This window comes from Chinchilla lanigera, unplaced genomic scaffold (assembly GCF_000276665.1).
Source record: "Chinchilla lanigera isolate Chin_1 unplaced genomic scaffold, ChiLan1.0 scaffold00020, whole genome shotgun sequence".
Taxonomy (NCBI): domain Eukaryota; kingdom Metazoa; phylum Chordata; class Mammalia; order Rodentia; family Chinchillidae; genus Chinchilla; species Chinchilla lanigera.
Genome location: NW_004955421.1, coordinates 14,850,463 through 14,873,066, shown reverse-complemented (window position 1 = coordinate 14,873,066; position 22,604 = coordinate 14,850,463). Strand labels below are relative to the sequence as shown.

Here is a 22,604-nt window from a genome sequence, read left to right as displayed (position 1 = left end):
GCCCAAGGGAGTCTGTAAAGTGCCTCTTAGTACTTCCTTCTCAGTCATAAAAGCTCATGGAAAACTGTGGCACCATTATCAACAACAAAAAGGCCTCCTGACTCTTTAGGAGTAAAGACACTGGGTCACTTTCCCAGTGAAGAACCACAATCATTGGAGGTTCTGGCTTCAGGCTGGGCAAACAGAATAAGCACTGGAAGAAGGAAATCAAAATTATGTGTGGTGATATATGTAACAAGAAAGATAAACACAGTGGATTAGAAATGAGAAAGTGCAAGTGGGAAGAAACAGGAAGGTAAGCCCTGTGGGATACAGTGAAGTGAAGAGTTTCAGCTTCTGTGAGATTATAGCCAGATGAGAAATAAAATGGTCCCATCCTGCTTTGAAAGAACAACTGCACTCAGGGTAAAGATGCTCCCAGTAGAACTGATTTTATGGCATGGCTAACTGTTCTGAAATTTGAAGACTTCTCAATTTTGCTAAATTTGCCAACCATGATCCCTTTTTAAGGGCAAGGCCCACACTGAGGTGCTTGGTCCTCGATGAGTCTTTCAGGGAGACCTGATCTCAGTGAGGCCATGTCTTTGGCACCCCCAAAATGCACAGACACGAGAGGCACTGGCTGATCTCTTACAAGGCTGTCTTTCCACAGGGCAGCTTCAGGGCAGTTTGCTTGTGTTACCACTCCCTGCATATCTGATTCCCCTGCTCCCTCACTCATGAACTTATCTGGCCTCACTACACCCCGTCTCAGTCAGCCCTCTGTATGATCTTAAAGCTGTTGTTAGAACGAGTTTGCTGTTTGGTGACAGGCTCCCGATGAGGCCACCGCTGGGAGTGAGTGGACCTACCTGAATGATGCGGTCTCCTTCACGGATGCGCCCGTCCTTGGCTGCAATGCTGTTAGGGTCAATCTGAAACACATGGCGGACATCTTGGCATGAACCCAGGCACACATGAAAACACACAGCACTTTCCAAAGGCCACGTTCAACACAAGAGTCATGCTCATCCTGGTGTTTCTGCTTTGCACAGATATAAACAAGATGCAGTTTCGTGCAAAAACAGACAAGCATGGACTCGTGTGCTTCCAAGCCCTTGCAGGGCTTGCTCTTAGGTCACTGCTGGCAGCCTTGCTACACAGCCTGTGTGGGAGGAGGCACAGCTGATTCCTTTTGGTGTCCATAGTATTTAAAATCCAGCTAGTGCTAGAGAATGAATTTAAGGGTATTCATGTTATGTTGACTGGCAACCACAGCTTATTTCATACCAAATACTGAAATTTTGCATAATACCCTTAGAAATAATTGAGGCAATGAGAATAAGAGGAATGTCCTAAAATACCATCATATGAAACACAAAGCTTGGTGGGTGATGTGTCCAATGGGATAATAAAATCTGAAAGACACATCTCTTGGTTCATCCCAGAGAAACAGATTTTATTTCCTGATAAAGTGGACTTGTGTACCTGCAAGGATGGATGTGCCTGACAAAGTATCCACATTGAAATCAGCTGCTTTGCATTATCTTTCCCAGGAAGATCAAAACAACTTTCATCTATGTACCCTGAGAAGTTCATATAAATTACATTTAACATATATGAACCCAATTATATACACTCCTCTAAAAGCAACACAGAGAGTGAGGAGGGGGGCAGGGAGGGAGATTTTAAAAGTGTAAGTGATTCCATCCACCATTCCACTCAATGCACATGAGTTAGGAAATGTGAGCCTGCCATTCCCTTGGGGTTGAACACACAAAACCATGTAAACGACTCCATTTTATGGTTGATTTGCAGCTCCTCAAGGGTAATTTTGCCTTATGTACAGACAGTAAAGATGCGACTCCATGGGGCGTGGTGAAGGGGACAAAGTAATTTGTGTCTTTATAAAAACTGCTTGGACTAGGTTTAGGGTAAGAACATATACAAGGAAAAACAAAACCCAATATTTTGGTCTTGATATATTAGTTTCAAAAACATGGCTTTTGTACCTCGCTTATATAAATCCCAATGTCATCTTCGTCGTCTGTCCGGTAGCATACAGTGAGGCCCAGCTTGTCCTGACTGCTCAGTCTGTAAAGATCCACTTCCTAGACAAAGAGAGTTGGCCAGTGAAACTCCAGCAGGCGGTGAGATCTGAAGCATGTCAAGGGCTTGGAAAATATTTTGTTTAGATGATGAACTGGATTTCTTTGCATTCAACTATGCAGAGCCGGTTAACTTACTAAACAAAAAGTGATTATGGACATGGGATCAATGCCCAGGGCATTTCTGACCTTTGAGTCAATATAAAGTCATTTTGAAAATAGTTATTTTATTGATCCTCCCAAAGAAAAATTACCCATATTTCACTCAGTGTCAAGACCTCAGGGGTAGGACTTTTGAAAAACATTCTTTCATTGTCTGCCATCAACAAGAATATTTCCACACCCCACACCATCCAGGTGTTTTGGGTACAAATGTTTCCAGGGTATTCTGTAAGCTAATTTCACATTGCATTTCCTTAATAGTCACAGTCACAGAATTTGCAAACAGATTACACATAAATTGATCCAAGAAAGGAGAGTAACACGATAGTGTGCAATTAATGCTTTCTACAACAGCTGTGATATTTACAGTGGAGAAATTAGTTTTAGCTGCTATTATTGCAAATTGAATAAGATAAAAGCAAAGTGAGCCCAAACGTGGGACACACAGGACAGGGAATGTTACTGTGGTAATCAGTTTGCACTTCACAGTGCAGGAAGAACTTTGAATGTCACGGGAGCTTTGAGGGGACATTCTGAGTCCCCCGAGAGTGTTAATGGGCCAAGTCACCCCACCACCCGCTCTGTGATGTCTTGTGAAAGTTTCTGCAGTCATCAGCTGCAGGCCTATTTGAAGAGCTGCTTGAGAAGTAATCTCGAAAATCTGTTGGCCTCAATTTTACAGTTTCATATGCTTGCCAACTAGAAGGGTGGAGGGGCTCTAAGGCAGGGTCTTCATGCCACTGTCTCTGGGGATCATTTTCAAGTGGCTCCTCACCAGGAGGATACATCTCTCTTTGCATAGAAGTTCATAATAATTACATGGCAGATACTTCTTGGGTCCTCCCCCATTAAAGGCAGGGTAACTAATACCATGGACACTTTTCAGGCAAAAAAATGGCAGGTGTAAAGGCCCTTGGCTAGTGTGGTCACAGCCCAATATGCAAGGAAGACAGAGGCAGGCTGAGCAGAACAGGTGGCACTCCATACGCCAGTTTAAGGAGCTTAGATTACAGCCCAGCATCACTGGATGGGTCAGAAGGTTCTAAGTGATGACTGCTATGGTCTAATTGGCTTTTAGCCTTCTCCACGGCTGGTCTATGGTGTATAACATGGTGAAGGGTTATGGCTGTGCAGACAGGCAGAGCTGTATGTGTCTCCCGACTCTGCCTTTTTCTGGAAGGTTGATCATGGGCTTGCTGTCCTCCCTAAGCATCTGCTTCCTCTCTAGAGTCACTGAAGTGAAACATGAGCTCTGAGCACAGCGCTTGGCCCACAGTAAGTGGCAGTATAACAATTATGTGCAGGTATATTTGCCTGTGGTTACAATGAGTTATTTGTGTGTGTGTGGTACATATATTTCATTGCTATCCTCAGTAAGAGGTTTATTTCTCTGATCATTAATATGTTAATTAATTCAATGACTTCCTAATTATAGCTCTAGCAATATGGTAAATTCTCATGAAATGACACCCTATTAATTTCTGATAATTTAGTTGCATTAGATAGAAATTTCCTTCCCCATTTTTGAGAATTATCCTGAGCCTGGGTTTAAGGGTCATATTTAACTGCGAGGGCAAACTCTTTGCACATCTTTCTCAGTAGCCAATTTTTGTATCATAAACAGACTAGCCACACAGCATCCTCCTCTGCTTCAAGCACATGCCCAGGTATCTCTCTAGGTGTGTGCTTTTTTGGATTGGGTCAAAGGCAAGATGTTCTTGATTTTGGCACTAACAGTTAGTCTGAATTAGCGAGATTTCCTGACCATTTGCTGATGTCTCACAAGAGCAGCTCAGATGCTGCACTGTGCTAGCGCTACCAGAGCTGGGAACAGGCCCACATCCACCCATAGCAGGAGATCTGGGAAGAAGGTAAATGAGCAAGACAGTAAGTGCTGTGATACTGCTTTGAACAGAATCAAATGTAAGAATATGAGACACGATCTCTGCGAATGACTGGTTGAAAGGTGAGTATCACTTAAGGAGGTAGAAAAGGTGCCACAGTTCTGCAGAGCTTTATTCCAGTACCACCAGAAGTGTATTCCATGGTCATGATCAGTTAAATATGGAAAATAGGGGGAGCACTTAGAAACTTCAATAGCAGTTGGGTTGACAATGTCAGGATAACCAAGGGCGTGACTAATGGAGTTGTTTCATTAGACAGGATGTAGACCAGGAATTACTGAATGACATGTATTTGGGGTGAGTTATATACTCATTCAGAGTAGAACTACAGATTGGTCAGCAACCGACTCAAAGCACACCAGTCAGCCTGGTCCTTCTGTCTTCTACCACAGGTAGTCTGACAAACACAACTCTCTAGAATGCATGTTTATACTTAAGGGCTCTATTTGCAAGCTCAGGAAAGTAAAAAGTCTGGAAATCATGTCTTGGAAGAGAAATGAATAATGTCTTGTGGGTATTCAAGTAGAAAAAAGGAAAACTCATATGAAATATGACAGCTGACACCTTGTTATATAGTAAAGGGTTAGATTTGGCCTCGTATGAAAAAGGCAAGTGCTGATACAACAAGCTGATTTTGATAAAATCCACTCTGTACTTGCTTTTTTTAGGGGGGTCAGTATATTGACTGATAGAGATTTGGAGGACCATTAAGCTATAAAGTTGATGTTTGTTCATGTGCTACTAGAGGTGCATTTCTTGTCCTATTTTTTTTTCTCAGTCTGCCAGTTTCCTCCAATAAATCTGTGTTCCTTTCCTAGTTAGGGGGAAAACTTTCTCAGAGTGTAATTTAAGGTTGAAACAGAAAATATCCCAAAACGTTTACTGCTTTAAAATATTTTCGTCTGAATCATGGGTAATTAACCAAGGACCACTTATGCACCCTCAAACACTTTATATGCTGCCATTAACCCCACATGTGGTTAGAAAATTAATGCAGGTTGAGCATCCCTAATCATAAATGCTCTAAAACCTGCAACTTTTGAGCACTGATATAATGTCACAAGTGGAAAATTCCACACCTGACCTTATGTAATGGGCCACAGTTAAAACGTAGGAGAACTAAAAATTATGTATCTTTGGACTAAGTGAAGCTATATATGAAACAAACATGAATTTATTCATACCTGAGTCGCATCCTCAAGATACCTCTCTTCCACCACCATTCAGTTACTTGTGAAGCAAATCTTTAGGACCTGATCTTTGAAACAGATATGAGTTGCAGAGTCATTCTAATTAAGGGTGGTCCTTGGAGCAGTTTTCCATCTAGGAAGCGGTCTATTTTTTAAAAGAATGTGGGCTCTTGGATGAACCAATGTCGGTGAAGCACATGTTAAGTAATAAGCAAAGGGTATTTGGAGTTTAGGAATGTATTTGATGTTGATATTGGCTAGGACTGTGTGGGTTGTAATATTTTCTGGCTTTACCTGAACCTTATGAATTTGAAACAAAAGCCAGAAAAGTATCATTTGGAAGGCAAGCACACAATTTGAGTCCCAGTCATTCAGTATCTCCAGAATGGTTCAACATCTCTGAAGAAGCTGGTTGCTAATGTTACACACACAGTACTAGGATTCCAGGAACGCTTGGGAAGCAGCAGTGTAAGAGATGCCATCGTGTTTGAATTTGTACAGATTCATGTTTATCTTGGTTTAGAAATTAGAGTAAGGCATTGTACAATAAAAGCAGTATCTAGCTTTGTATACCATGAGGCTAAACAAAACTGGATGAATGAGCTTGAGATTTTAGAACACAATCAAGGTCTATATGAAAAATAGCCCTGGTTTTGTCATTTATGATCAGTGTGGCCTGGGAAAATCACTTCACTTTGACAAATGTCTCAGCCATTCTACAGTTTTAAAACAAGGCCCAATATTTGGGGACTCCCTGGAAATTAAAATCCCTCAAACTTACTGGGTGGTTTGTAAATTCTCAACATTTCTTTCTGCCTCTGATCTAGCCTTACACCATTGAGCATATCGCTGAAAACAGAGAGGTTATCAATACATATCTGTCTGTGATGATGGACAGATTATTCAAATAGCTATGAATAATGTATTAGCATTATCTGGATTACAGCTACCCCATTGCTGGTATCCTGTTGCTTACAGGGCTAGATAGACTGTTTGATAAAAATGAACAGCTAAACCTGACATTTTAGATGAAGCTGACATGATATTTCAATTAAGAATATTAAGGGGGCCACTCTACACTGGTAATGTAGGTGCTTTGCTTCAGCACCAGCCACTTTAATCAAGGAGGATGCCAACATTAATCTGCATGGTTTACCCACTTCCAAGAAGCCTGGCCACTGACACATTACTGGTCCAGGACCTCTGTGCATACTTCTGAATTATCTCAAGTTTCTACATCTGTATGTGGTGCTGTGAGGGTGAATCATGTCTCTGAAAAGACTGAATTTTCCCTTAAGGACCTTTAATTTGAAATACAGTGGCAAAACACCCATTCTTTCTTTCCTTCAGTGAATATTTAGGTGCCCAAATATTAGATTCTTCCTATATGGCAGACATTGTTTAAGCACAAAAATGGAAGAGCTCAGCTCTCGTGGAGCTTGTTGTGTAGCTGGGGAGAGAGCCAATAAGTACATAATGGTGGTGGGGGCATGTAGAGCGGCTGGGGAAGTTGTGGGGAAGACTGTGCTCTGCACTGATCTAGGGGAAATACCATGCAGGCTGAGATTAGGTGCATATGTGAAGGTTCCGGTTTGCAAGTACAGACAATGATAAAGATCCTGATTACATTGGAGGAGTTGAGGGGAGGCTGGCTTGGGCAGGGCAGGGCTGAGCAGGACAGGTTCCCTATAGGAGCCATTGCCCTGTGCCTCAAGCTATGGAGAAAATGCCAGATTGGCTTGGACCCCCTGCATTACCTCTGGGGCAATCCCAATTCCATTTGACCTACTTATATGACTCTCAGAAACCATGTTCGGGGATCATTTTAGACACCCCTGTTGAAACTATACCTCTCCTTTCCTTTCTGGTCTCAGAATGACATCATCACCTCATAATGCAGCTTCCCAGCCTGGGTAGGCTGCTACCGCTGAATCACTGGGGAGATTAAAACAATAGATTAAGGAAAAGGCCATCTTCATATGTCTGTTTTCTTTCTTAATTGCCTACAGGAAGACCTAGAGCAGGTGTTTAGTACCTGAAAATTTATGGGTAATTATTTGGCTGCTCAACCCGGGGGTATACTTTGGAATAATCCCTTTTACTCTAAGCAGTTTCACAATAACAGGGATTTGACACTTACCTAAATATGATCATTTTGTGTACTTTAAAAGACAGAACATCTGTTTTTCTCTGTGCATTAGCTTTGACAATATCCCAACATGCTCTTATATATTTTCCTCATATGTAATATCTGTAGAACTGGTTTGTCTTTCAAAAGTGCTGACGTTGGTCTTCTAGTCCAACTTAGGCTGAGCAGTGTGTTGAGATTGGCCGCCTGCTCAAAAACAAACCTGGTTCTTCTGAAGTCAAGCCCAAGCGCTGCAACAAAACAGGACAGAACCTAGAAGATAGCGCTGCCTGTTCTGAGGAATCTTGTAAGAATCAAGACAGTATGTATGTATCAGTTTCCCTGCAAGCTGGGTCTGCTTTAGGAAACTCAGTCTCAGCAGTGGGGTTACTTATTAACCTGCCTGAACTGACTAGATGACCTTGTGTGGACCTTCCTCTGAGATACATGCAGGTATGGCTCTGTTCATTCATGGAGATTCCCTGTTGGTGGGTAGCTGCAGTGAGCCTCAGAATAACTCTGAATGTTTCAGTCTATTTTGTGCTGCTGTAACAAAGTACCTGAGGCTAGGTACTTTATACTTATTCAGCTCATGGCTTTGGAGGTGGCAAGAGGATGTTGCTGGCATCTGCTTGGCCCTGGTCTGGACTTTGTAGCTACAACACTGCAAAGCGGATGGCACACTGTGGTGGGATCATGTACGGGAGGGTGAGGTCACATAGTGTGACTGGAAGCAAAAGGTCAAGATGGGCTTTACTGTATAACAACTTGCCCTCAGGGGCACTAACATATTTCCTGAGAGGAGCACTAACTCTCTCTGAGGCAATACCCCACAAAGACCTACCCTCCCAGTTTGCACCACCTTGAGACTGTGATATTGGAGCCTCAGCCTCCAGCAGTGGGCACACAATGAGTCCATGGCCAGCCACGGCACTGAGTCTTTCCTCGCCTTGGCCCTCAGCACAGCTGCTCCTCCACAGGTGCCCAGTGTACTAAGGGAGACAGAGCTTCATTAACAGGTGTCACCTGGTGACACTGAAGTTGTTACTGACAAAAGACCAAACACAAAAGCAGCCTGCCTGCCTGGAGCTGACATATGGCACTTGGTAGTAAGCATGGTTCCACGGAGCTAGAGAGGGAAAGTCCACATTTGGGTTTTCTTGGAAATGAGAAGGTAATGTCTTATGGTTGGTCAAAAAGGCTTATGAGCTCCTGAAGGGCAGGCAGGGTGGTGACTTCCATTTTTGCCTTCCACAGTGCTAGTAAAGCGAATGTAATGGATACTTAGAAAAACCTGATGAGTTGAATGAAAACCAAGAATGCATGTAAAGTCCCATGATACTGAAGATCTAATTTAAAATACTTCATAAGTTTTTAAAATACTTGGATTCTTGGTCACTGCTTTTATTCATGGACTGTATCCAAGGAACTTAGTCACTTTTAACCCATGATAACTTTATTCTGCAGGGACAGTGTAGATGACACTAGTGGCTTAGAGGCACATCTGTGTGCTGTAATGTGTGAAATGCACCGCTACAGCCCCGATGATGTGACCAAGAACAACAGGACACGGAAACTTTGAAATTGTCCCAGCACCCATAGAGCTTCTCTAGAGGCAGAGCTTCTCTGACTTTAATGTACACGGACCTTGTTACATTGCACACTCTGTGTAGACCTTGGGGGACAAGATTCTGCAGCTGTCACATCTCCCAGGAGAGAGGTTGTTAGTCCTGCATCACACTGTGTATCTTGGGAATTGTTTTCCATCAGATACAAGAGCTCTCTGCTAGTCCATGCTGAGAAAGTTACTCCTTTTAGGGAGAAAAAATCTGGGCTACCTCTAAAACTTCATCCTAGCTAAAATACTAGCTAGTCTTCTTAGATAAAGAGAAAGCAAGCAGTAGGTCATGGGCCAGGCTCACCAGTGCTAAACACCAGGATTTAATACCACTGTTTATATCTACTGCATTTACTTATTTCAGCTTTCTATTTAAAGTGCTGATACAGTGGTACAAAATTAGTTAGCCCCCCAAATTCAAAGACTCAACACAAAAATGGGCATCTAAGATAAATACACAGTTCTCAGATAAAGAAATACAAATGGCAAAAAAATACACGAAAAAATGTTCAACATCCTTAGTCATTTGAGAAATGCAAATTAAAACAACACTAAGATTCTATCTCACACCACAAAAAATGGCTATCATCAAGAAATCAACCCATAACAAACGCTAGAGGGGCTGTGGGGAAAAAGGAACCCTTCTCCACTGTTGGTGGGAATACAGACTGGTGCCGCCACTATGGAAACCAGTGTGGACAGTCCTCAAAAAACTAGGATTAGGGTCCCATTCAACCCAGCTATTCCTCTCCTGGGTATTTTTCTAGAAGAACTGAAAACATACTACAGCAATATATGTGCATCCATGTTTACAGCAGTGCAATTTGTCATAGCTAAATCTTGGAAACAACCCAAATGGCCATCAACTGAGGAATGGATAAAAAAGATGTGGTATTTTTATATAATGGAATATTACTCAGCTATAAAGAAAGATAAACACAAGACTTTTCTAGGTAAACGGATGCAACTAGAGACCATACTCATAAGTGAAATAAATCAGATCCACATGTATAAATATTCTATTGTCTCCCTAGTGTAAGAACCTGGAAAGAGTAAATAAAATCTGAAAGGTACAATAGATATTGTGAAAGGGAAAGAAACTGCTCAAAAGGAAAGAATGACTGGGATGAGGGAAAAGAGAAAAGAGAGAAGGGAAAAATATGTGTATTTATATACACATAAGATAGCTAAGATAATTGTACTACTAATTTCTATTGCTGTATTGAAAGGAACAGTTAATGTTTAATTGTTTGATCAATCTTACATGCCTATATTTGTTTATCTGAGTAGCCAATTTGAAGGTAACAATATGTAATACAATAACCATTGTAAATTTCCTATCACCTTATCTGAAATTCTGTATTGCTTTTATTGTTTTTATGTTGTTCTGTTTATGTCTTTGTGTTTGTTATTTTGTTTTTGTTTTTTTCCCTTTAAAATAAAAAAAAAAACTACCTTAGTTAAAATGAGTTGAATTAAAGAGATTCAGCCATCAGGTATCTGTCCTGGTGATAGTTAGCTATAGTAAAAATGGGAGAGATTATGGGGGTGCTCAGTGAACAGTGAATCTCCCCAAATCCTATGTAAACTCCTATACACAGGAGAGCTTTTCCAGGGGGCACTACAGTTTCCCTTAGTGTCTCAAGGTATTACAGACGAAGTAACTAGTGAACTTCCCACTATAAGGTCACATTTAACTAAACATTAAAGACTGAAAGTCTATGCTACTTCGTAAATCTAGCTTCTGAAATATTTGACAGCTTTTAAAAGACCTCTACTTTGTGACCATTATAATGACCATCAAAAACACTATCATCCCATAAAGATTATTAATTATCCCTTCTTTTGGCAGAGGACTATTTCTCCAACTCTGGCCCAGAGAACTACAATCTGAGGAAATATACACATGCACATTAACTTGGCCAAAGAGGTTTGGGAAATCTGGCTCCTGCATCTGCTCATCTTCCTCAGGGGATTTACTATTGCTAATTCAGTAGTCAAGATTCTGAGACGTCCCCTAAGAAGTCTGTTTAGTTTTGATCAATCTGGCATTTCCCAAATGTATTTGATCATGGAACTCCCTTTGGGAAGAAGGTTTATTAACAATTTAAAGAACAAGTGTCCCGAGACAGTCATCAGTTGCTGGTGGAACTGGACTGAACCTAAAGAGATAGAATGCTTTAACTAAGGGGCAGAATATTTATTATTAATTTTTTTAAAGGACCAGAATAGATTATCTGGAGCAATTATTGGGTGGCATGTGTGTGGTGGGTGGCAGACAGTGAGCAGAAACAGTCAGCAGTTTTTATTGTTAGAATGACTGCCTTTCCTGGTTAGACCAGGTGTAGTCAGAGGAAAATTTAAACTTTCAAATGAAATATCACCGAGTCACACATGCCTCTAGTGACAAATACTTGCATTTGACCCCATCTGGCTGTAGGTGAGCAGCCAGCTCAGCTACCAATTGCATACTTTGTTGACCTTCATCCTCTGCTTTGATTGAGGATGCTGGGTAATTTAAAGCAATGCTCTACGAACACAGCTCTTTTCTACTATGTACTGCTTCTGTCACTGCACAGGACCTACTGCTGCTAAATAACTCATCCCTTTCAGTAGGGCAGCCCAGATCACACAGTGGTGGGCCCTGAAATTGGATAAAGTGTTAGTGCTTTACCCTGGCTGATCGGACGGTGCCAAAGGGCTTACCCGTTAACATCAGCTGTCTTTTTAAAAAGATGCTCTATTACCCTGCTTCAAAGAATCAATTTTCAAAAATTCTCTTGCTGTTTTTGAAAACACATTGAAATATGACACAAAGGTTTTCCAAAAATATATGTAACTACAACTTGGAATTTGATGTTTTCTCCATTCTCTACCAATCTCACTAAAAGAAACAGAACTCATGTATCTGGTAACTGCTAAATATTTTAAAACGTACAAAAGACTGTATGACATTATATAGCATGTAGAGTCTTCAGTTATATTTGCCCTTAAATTACACTTAAGGAGAGCTAACAGATTTGTTTGATTTTTTCAAAACCAGTGTTAGAAATCTTGAAGCTGGAGAATCAGTAGGCAAACTCTTTTTTTTTTTTTTGGAGGAGGGCTTCCTTCACTTTAGTAATTTATCAATCAACTGAGCATTTTACTTTAAGTAAAAAGTGGTGCTGATATGAAAGACAGAAAGGCAAGGAGGTTTGTAACAGTTACAAGAATGTAAAGACTGCATGAATTCAAAGGTTGTGAAAAGGACTCACTGTCCTATCTTTTTACTTTGTTTTTTGGGACTTGACTTTTATGCTGTTTTGAAGCAAAGGAGGGAAGAAAAAGCTTCTTAAAGGGCAGACCGAAGTGATTCTTTGAATATTTTCCTCAGCATTTGTTTCTGTGCTGATAGAGAACTTGGCAGCCATTCTACGTTCGTAATAGCAACTCTAAAACGAGAGCAGGCCGTTCTTCGTACCTCCAGCTCCAGCTCCTCCCTGTCCATTTCCTGGTGGATGTCCCCCATGTAGTCATTTGGGTCGTAGTACTCATGGGCTGAAGGATGCCTGAAAAAGAGGCAAGATTTTTATTATTATTATTATTTTTTTTGGTTTTCTGTTTTTGGTTTGGTTTTTCTCCAGTACCGGGAACCGAACTCACGACCTTGTGCTTGCCAGGCAGGTGCTTTGCCGCTGAGCTAAATCCCCAGCCCCTGAGGCAAGATCTTTAAAGCCCTGCTGCGGTGCCATCCTCCGCTGTCATCACCCCAGAGCAGACTGGCAGCACTGCTGGGGGTGCAGGAACTTCTGTGGTGAGGAAACACTCCTAATATTTCCACCAGGTTCATTGACACTCATTTTCTGTGGAAGATGTTTAGTTGGAGGTGAGAGGCGAGGTGAGGTGGCCTCTGCTTTGCCTAGAGTCCCTCCTCAAACCCACTATCGTGGACTCAAGGAGACCCACTTCTGACTTGGTATCTGCGTAGGAGATGGGCCGATAGTTATTGCTTATTGCTTCAGTGTTTGATTTCTATTTCTCGGGAGAAACAGGCTTGACTCAGGCGATACTCAAAGGTGTGTGCTCGCCTCTGAGATCAGTTCTGAGGATGGTGACTGAGGCTGTTGTGCTCACATCTAGGACAGAGTATCTTTGTGAGCTTTCTGGCTGGTACCCACACCCAGAAATGCATCCGGCACCTCAGCTCAGTATACATAGAAGGTGTAGTGTACTCACACAGGCGTGAACATGCATGTGTGCATGTGTGTGCACACAAACTCATCCTGTGTTTCTTTAGGACAACATGTGTAAAATGTGTGAAACACAGTTCATAGAGCCCACCATCTCCTGAAACGTCACTAATGGACGCTCTGAGGCACAGGCAATGGGGATTATAACAGGCTCAGTCAGCAGCTCTGCAGGAGCTTAGAATCCACAGGGCTAGATGCAGACGGAAAGCTTCTGCCTGGGAATGTTGGCTGGGGACCCAAACTTCACATTCTCAAAGGTCAGACAGCAATCAAGGGGCACTGGCGGTCCCTCCCAGGCACTTAGATTTGAAACAACACATCAGACTTGAGTGGTCATTCAAATAAGACTTGGCTTTCAATTTTCTGGACCCATCAGGCAAATATACTGCCTGCACTTAAGGGGCTTTTAGTCCTGAGGATACTGTTAGAAGGTCTGGGCTTTCAGGCATCAACTTAATGCTCCTGTTCATTCCAAAAGCATGCTCTTGTTGCTGGCTGACCTTGCGGCCACAACCTGCAGAGGCCTGACCTCTGGGCTCTTCTGACATTTCTCAAGTTGCCCCTGGGGATAAGTCATGTCATGTTAACTAGACTTAAGAGGAAATTAGGGGTTTGTCTTCTAAAAGGCCTGTCACTGTGATAGTTTAACATTTTAGAGTTGCAAGTGGCCTTAAAGGCCTCATCAATAAGGTGAGGCAGTTCTGCTCTGTAACATCACATAACTGGTTTGAATGATCACATTCACTGAGTGGCCCAGCTGTATCCAGGATCAGCTGGGACCTCATAGAGTGTCATGGCTAAGAGCTGAGGTCCTCCACACTGCCATCCTAACTGTTCAGAGCTGGTGAGTCTGCAGTGCCTCATCTGTCTAGGAGGGACAGCGACCTCAAGAAAAGAGCTAACAGGTCGTGCACACTCATACAGGGTGCTAGGAGGCCCCATCTGCTCCTTTTACACACTGTCAGTTGAGCGGAGTTCACTTTTGTCAAGTCTGGGGAATGGGTCTTGGATTCTGGTGACTCCTAACCACTACACTCCTTGCGACAAAAGGCAAGCCTCTGTCCAGGATTGGACAGGACCCCAGAAAATGTGAGCTTGTCTGGCTACTGAGTTACTCAGAAACCCACCAGATACCAATCATTCAGAGGCTTTTCCTGCTAGAGGTAAAAACGCACTTTCACATAATGCAAGTCAACTATCTGAATCCAGTTGGAGCCAAAATGGTAAAAACGAAGGGTGTGATGTATCACAGAGATGGTGCAGAGTCACATGTGAAAAGCTGGGTCTAACTGGGACTCTGCAAGCCAGCAACCTGTCTTGGAACATTTCTCACTCTTTGTTCTTTCTTGTTTTATGTCAGACACAAAATTAACCAGCACTGCTTCCATTTATTACGCATTTAACGTATGCCATGCTGAGACATTTCCATGCATTATATAATTTAATCCTTCAACAATCGATAATATTTTTATGCCCATTTTAATGTGGCACAGGAAAAGTAAAGCCCAGGAAAATAAAATAACTTAAAATTCACATCTAGAAATTGGTTTGACCATCAGGATGTTTGACTTGAAGACTCTGAACTATTGTCTCTGATAGAAGGTGAGGTAAGAGAAGAGTCATTTGGGAAGAAATTAATGCAATGTGCTGAGTCACAGCTGCTGTTTAATTGGTATATGCAGTACTGATATGGAGCAGTAACGTATGGGCTTAACGCATGGATGTGGGTTTGAAATGCTACCTAAGGAAGCAGAATCCATGACCTCCAGGGCTGTTTTTACACTCATAACTTACTTTGTTGTCTATTTAAAAGAATAATCAGCATTCCCTCCAGTGATAACTACAAAATCACCAAATTACCATTTGCGGTGATTAAATTTTATTCCAAAACAACTTTTACAACATTTGTAAGTAATTTTGTTCCTAGAATATAATTTGAATAACTCTGCTCCAGGGTTATAATAAAGTCATTAATATGTCAGAGCAGTTTTGAGCAGGATTCGATTTATTGCCTCTATAAACAATAAAGTTAAACATGGGGAACTTGGAGGAAAATTATAAGATGCATTAATTTTTTCACTACACAGAAGGCAACATGTCAACTTTGCCACAGTTTTTTGCCAGACTTAACACGGCAGAGTCACAGTTGGGTTACTTACTCCTCTGGCAGGAGGTAGGGGTCTAGCACAGGTGGGCTGGGAGAGGACATCTTTGTCAGGGCCATGATGTGCTCGAAGGTGATGTCGGTCTGGGTGCCTGTGTCCACCAACTGTGACTCCGTGGGAGGGGTGAACATTTTGGTCCGAGGCGTTCTCCTTAACACCTGTACCACAATGGGCTCCTTAGCTGTCTTGAAAGCTTCCACAGCCTGGTCATGAGTTGCTCTGGACAAGTCTTTACCGTTGACCTGTTGACAAAGATTTAAGGTTGGATGGGTTACAATTAAGTAGTAACTGGAAAGGTAGATACATGGCTTCAGTGCTTTGGGGACAAAAGAGCCAAACGGAGGATGCAGAGGTGTCAGAGAACTTCAGTTCTCTGTGTTCTGGTTTCCCAAAGAATGCCTGGTGGGCAGGGGGTGAGCCTGGAGGTATAGAGCTGTGACATTAAATAATAAATCTCACAGCAGGGAAGTCTTGGCTTCCTAGTGGAATGTCTTTAATGTAATTTCATCACTTGCTAATCTCGCCTGTAAAAGAAAAGACCAGCCTCAGGCTCCCAGCCTTTATCAGGCAATAATAGCTAACTAGAAATTAATTACATTGTTATGTTCTCATGGTGTGTATTTCTCCAGGTTTTGTCAGGTGATACTGGTCTTCCTTTATGGAAGTAATATGTAGTTTCCTCCTAAATTTCATTCATTTGCTTTTCCTTAAAAAGTCCATTGAAAATAATAAGTAAATGATAGTACTGTATTGGCCGTAGGTGGATGCAGCAAACATCACCGAGAAGAAATGCAAATAACCTATGTGTGACGACAACAGCAGGCTGAATTGATATCTTCCTTCCCACTATGTACCATGCCTTGCTGTTAGTACTGCAGCACCAAAGCCTGTGTTTAGCCTGAAGTCTACTTCATTCTCCTCATTGTCCTGAAGGTATGTGGACCTCTTTCTTCTATAGGCTCTCATAAGCCACATGTGATGACATTAGTTCCTGGTGGGTCAGAACATGGGATGCCATGTCCAGGATTCTGCCAGTAGTACAGTCGGTGCTAAATCAAAAAAGCTCTTAGGGGCTGGGGATTTAGCTCAGCGGCACAGTGCCTGCCTGGCAAGCACGACGTCGTGAGTTCGATTCCCGGTACTGGGGAAAAAAAAAAAAAAAAAAAAAAGAGCTCTATCTACAAGATAAAACACCACCTTATACAAGACAAAAAAGAAACCAGAATCTTATACCTAGAATGTGAAGTCATTCCAAGCACCATGCACATCCAACAATTTAATTTACCTTCGCCTTTCCCCTCCTCCAGAAAATACAGTATGCACAGGTAGTTCATTGACATTGTATGATCAGGTTATGAAGCTTGTCAGGCTCCAAGATATTTTTTTATTCTCCATGTATTTGGTTGGCTTTTTAAAATCAAATTTAACACGCTGGTATACAAATGATGAATGTCTTAAATTGGCGGTCCATTCGTTAAGTATGCATGCATTAGCATTTATTTACAAAAGGATAAAATGAGCAAGAAACCATAGCAGTCCCTGCTTGACATATAGTTTCCCACTTCCTATTCATGTCACAGCATGCTGACAGTTGTCCCATGCTCTGAGATGCGGCGCTTTGATTTCTCTTTGTCCAAGAAGAACAGGAGCATTGATTGTGCTGTTGTTCTTTTCTCCCCTTTCCTTTCCCTACAAACACCTCTTACGCTGAAGTAGCCTGTGAATAACTAATTGTTGGGTTGGGAACTAGACATCAGATTTGTTCCCTGTAATGAAGCCCGCATGAGTCACTGGAGGTAATTAATGATTGGGATTCAATCCACTTCAAGTAATTTACTTACGTCATGAGGGAGGTAGAAGAAAATCTGTGGGTTACAAAGGACTGAAGTGTGCAGGGAAATAATGGAATACCTGTGCCACTGAACATAATCCCCTGCCCTAGAGGATGGAGACCAGCTGGATTTAGCCTACAGTTGTCTTTATGTCTCTGCCTTTGAGAAAAGGGTGAAAGGACACAAAAGAATTCTTCCTAAGTTTCCAAACCTGATTCCCATTATGGCTCTTTCCTTGCTTAGAGGCCAGGACACCCAGGGCTTGGCTATGTGGGAATGAGGCCAGAGCGGGTGGAGAACAAGCAAGTGTAATAGTGGGAAGTTCATGCCCAGGCAGAACAATGAGAGTCATGTTTTCCCTTAGGGTGTGATACCAGGAGTCAAATACAGGTGCAAGTAGCCCTTGTCCAAAATGTTAGGCCTCAAAGTGCTTAAGATTTTAGATTTTTTTTTTTTAAATTGAAGTATTTGCATAAGATTTTTCTTCAGTGTAAAATCTGAAAGACCAAATGCTCTGAAATCTGAAACTTTGGGTAACATTGCTCAAAAACTTTTGAATTTAAGAGCACTTCAGAATTAGGGATGCTCAACCTGGAATACAGGAATTTACAATGCAGTAGCAAATCAATGTCACCTGTAGCACCCTTAGGAGATGTGGGTGTGGCCAATGTTAGTCACTTGGTCTTCAACCCTTGGTATTCACCGGCACAGCTTGTACCAGAGTATGTTTACTAAGAGTGAACTCGGACATGAAGATTTTTGAAATAAACAAAAAACTTTCTTTGCATATAAGTAACAGGCCTTTGCCTAAAGGAAACAAATATGGGATTTTCCTTCTATGATGCAGTATCTACTCTTCAACTTTCAGTTCTCTTCAAAAGAAAAACATAGCTGAGTGAATAGCAGGAAGGGACTCACACTTCACACTTTTAGTGGTGTCTAACAGAGGAATTCGTTCTAGAAGTCTTTACTTTTTACACACACACAATGAGGTCTCCCACACACCACACAGGTGATGTCACCTGCCTGGTCCACAAGGATCCCTCCTACCTGATGCTTCCTCTCCCCTAGGACAGCTCTTGTGTGCCTCCTTTCTGCCATATCAGGCGTCTTTCTCTCTAGGGGAAGGACATAGGAGGTGGGATTTTGAGTGGATTTAGTTTATCAAAAGGCTAAATTTACTCCTTCTGCCTAATGAAGCATTTAGGCACGGGGGTGCTAGGTAATTCTCTCTGACAGGTTGAGATGGGGAACTGGCTAGGGAGCTTGAGGTCTAAGTTCATTCTTTCTCTTTTAATTTTATTAGTGCATGTTTGCAGTACACAATGATTACATGTATTGTGTGCGTGCTGGTGCATGTACACAACACATTTTAATTCTTTTTCATCACCTTCCCCTCCATCTCTTAGTCACCTCTTCTTTTTATAAAAGATCTACATCTCTGTTTCCTATTATCTATCTTTTATTTTGCTGTATAACTTAAAGTTCCTCATATAAGGAAAACTATTTCAGCTCGTGTGTCTGATTTATTTCACTTAACATTACGGTCTCAAAGCGCATCCATTTTCCTACAAATGACTCAAGTTTATCTTTCTTTATGGCAGAGCAATACTCCATTGTGTATAAATGCCACATTTTCTTTATCCATGCATCTGTTGATGAGCATAGAGACTGCTTCCAAGATTTAGCTATTGTGAATTATGGTGCTATAAATATGGATAGGCAGGTGTTATTGTATTATGATAATTTTAACTCTTCTGAGAAAGTACCTAGAAGGGGAATAGTTGGAGCAAATGGAATTTGTATGAGAAATCTCCATACTGATTCCTAACAATGATTGCAGGTAGGAGTGGTCCTTTTTGGACGTGGGGCAAGTCATATTTCATACACTTGTGACAGTAGCTTGGGACCAGGTATATAACCAGCTTTAGAGATCAAGTGAACACACATAAAGAGCAGAAAAATGGGAGAATTGGGGTCTCTGGTGATATCACTGTGTGAGTGAACTAACCAAGTTTAGACCCTCTTACTACTATAAAGATTTCTTGTCATATTTGACTATACAATTCATATACTTTAAGTCATTTGATTTAGGTCTTAACTACTCACAGTCCAAAACATCCTAAGTGGTGTAAACAACACATAGACATATGGTGCAACTAGGCTTTTCAATTTCTAGGTTTTTCAATTTTTCCTAAAGAGAAGGAGTTAGTGAAAATGCTTCTCTGATTAGAGGTGCATCTTAATCAGCTTACTTTTATAGTGATGGAAACTACTGATTTCCTTGGATAGAGTTTTACAAACCAATGTGAGCACCACTGCCAATTTGAATGTAGGACTTACTTGAATCAGTCTAAACCAAGAAGATTTCCAAGGGCAAGGAGCTCCCCGGGGTCATGATTCACGCAGTGACAACCTTGGGTGTTATTAAAAGCACTGATGAAGTAACACCCTGTTTTGGTTACTTTACTCTCATTGCTGAGACAAAATGCCCACTGCCCAAAATTAAGGAAGGAAAGGTTTACTTAGCTCACAGTTTGTGGAGTTTCAGCCCCTAATCAGCTGGCTCTAAGGCAGGGTGGCATGGCAGAGGGCAACAGCTCAAGAAGACAGCAAAAGCAATGGAGGCAAAAGGAGAAGAAGCCAGCCTTTTTCTCTCCCTTATATTGTAAGCAGGCTACCCCCGCCCTCCCCCGGGGCAGAGGCAGCACTCACACCCTCTCCGTGCTCTCCTCTTGCACAGGATGAGGATGTTTACAAAGTAAGGACCCTGGCCCCCTGCTGAGTCACTTAAACTTCTAAACTTCTCCAGTTGACACAGTGACTCAACCATTAAAAACCAATAGCATCTTCCTGCTTGGTACTCTGGGGTGGGAGTCTGGGATGGAATTCTGGGTAACGGAAATGCCCTATAAGCCATTCAGGGATATTATCAGTGCTACGGTTGGTTTCCGTAGGCAGGGGTTTCTGACAGCTATGCCAAAGGGAATAATTTCAGCAGCCTAGTGACACGCAGCTTGCCATCAAACAGAGTCCAAATAATAAACTCCACAAACCAAGCAACCTCTGTGTTTCTTACACCTCAGAGATGGAGTGACCAGGGATACCAACTTCAAGATCTGGCCAGGGTTGGTTCTAGCTCTGGGAAATCTGACTGTTCTCCCTCAGTCTGTTTCCTCATCTGCAAAATAAATACAATTATAGTGTGCATTTTAGATTATGATAGTTTAAATGACAACCTACTTATACTGCCTAACATGCCAGTGATAAAAATGTATTAAGATACCAGTGCTGAGGGAGATCCTGTACTAGAATTGTCATATTATCCCAGAAAAACACATTCTGGAAATCAAAGAAGCAAATGGCAGCCTGGCAAGCTGGTTTTGAGACATTTATGTACAGAAAGGCTTCACACTCCCTGCCCAACTATGTTCCCAGCTACCAAAATATGTAAGAATATTTTCAGTTCTTGACTTGGGATTCTCAGGGATGGAGTAAGGGTTGCAACAGATAAATTTTACAGGATTTGACCTCTGCTACACACGCTTCTTGACAAGGCATTTTAGGGATCATTACATACTCTTAAAAGACGATGAGACAAGGCGGAAGTTTACTATCCTAGACGATCCATTTTTGCAGCCGAATTTGTTTTGAATTACCTTGTGCACATAACACTTATTACACTGTCATCTCGGAATCCCATCACTGAGAGACTCAGCGAGGTGATGACTCTGGTGCACGCCGGCAGCCAACCGAGAATGACAACCTTTATTCTCAGGCTTAGCATTGCAGCCACATTACACAAAACGGCCCCGATGATGGCTGCGATTATAGACGGGATGCGCATCCAGTGACGTTTGGCCCGGTCAAATTAAATATCATTAACTCACCCAATTGAGCAGATTGCCTTTAAAACAGTTTATGCAGCTCTAAAACCAAGTAAATGGAATGTTTTGGAACAAGAAATGCTGATTGCTAACTTTATTATAAATTAAATGCCTAAGTTATTCACCTAGGGCTCTGGGGTGGTCTCCTGGGACTGAGGTGCAATTATGGTGAAAATCCAATCAGTTAGTCTCAAGGCAAACAACACGGCCGCAAATATGACGTGACACTAAGGAACTTTAGAGAGGTCCTTTAGCATAAGATCTCCTGCCACAAGCCAGACAATTATGCTGAGGGCATGGATTGCTTCCTTTCTGGTTGCATTTCAACCCCTGCATGGAGGTTCTTGTGGCTGTCTTTTCCACAGCCGGTCCTGAGCGCTAATACAGAGTTGGTGGGGGTGAATTCTGCGTGCGGGTGAAGTTTATTTACTGTGCTGATGTGGTGAGCCTAGTTCCCCTCTTGGCTGCTGGAAGAATCTGCTGGAGTAAAATGAGCTTTTAAGAGCCACTTGAGAAGCCCAGTGAGTACATGGCGAGGGGCTGGCATTTACAACTCATGAGGAATTTGGCAGACGTGGTCCACCTGCTCTGACAGACACCCAGGCCAGAGCTCTTCCTGAGCCCATAATGCAGGAAGACACTCTCAATGTCACTGTCTACCTAGAAATGCCACTGGCTGCTGCTCTCATAGCGTCCCCTCGCAACCCCTACGAGCCCAAACAGCTTGCAAAGTTTTCTGTAACGTGATTGGAAGCAGTACAGCGGGCATTCTGAAATGTCACATTTGGAGACGACACACCACACTCTCTCCAATTCACATAGTATTTATGGGAGACATTTGGTGTCTGAGGACTGGTGTGTCACAATCACCTCTGTTTCCCATTACATGTTCGAGCGACCCCAGTATAAAATGCTAATGCAATTTTAAATTCAGCCTACTATAAATTGTGCCCTTGGCTAAAATCCAACTTTTATAGGGCTCATTTAATTAAATATAGGGGCAGTGATTTCATTCTGTAAAATATCACACCTATGTTTTCAAACTAATTAAAACTTAGATTCCACTGGAAGCTATAGACGATGATAAACCACACAGAGAAAAGTAAAAGGTTTGCAGCCCTGATATAGGTTGGATTAAAAAAATCTATTTTCATTCAGGAACCTCCTGGGTGTCTTAATTTATTTCAAATTTATGTTCTGCTCTAGGGCTTGATAAAGGGAAGGCCACTTATCCACAGTGTGGGTCTGATGGCAGTTAAGAAGGGTATGAGTCTTAGTGGACAAATGGTGTTTAACCGTACTGCTGAGTACGGTTCTTTCCTTTGGAGATGTGTATTTGTAAACCGACCACATTCATATAGATTTCAGTTCTTACGTAGTAAAGCCTTGAACCTGCGTA

General features: G+C 42.0%; 1 protein-coding gene across 1 annotated transcript in view; it reads right to left on the bottom strand.

Annotated features, from left to right (window-relative positions):
• Pdzrn3 (PDZ domain containing ring finger 3) overlaps positions 1-22,604 on the bottom strand; it is a gene marked incomplete in the record, with an annotated part of 230,324 nt that overhangs the window by 5,693 nt on the left and 202,027 nt on the right. Inside the window, 4 exon segments of the mRNA XM_013513763.1 lie at positions 852-914; positions 1,992-2,090; positions 12,553-12,640; positions 15,481-15,728. Of these exon segments, the coding sequence (XP_013369217.1) occupies positions 852-914; positions 1,992-2,090; positions 12,553-12,640; positions 15,481-15,728 (498 nt within the window).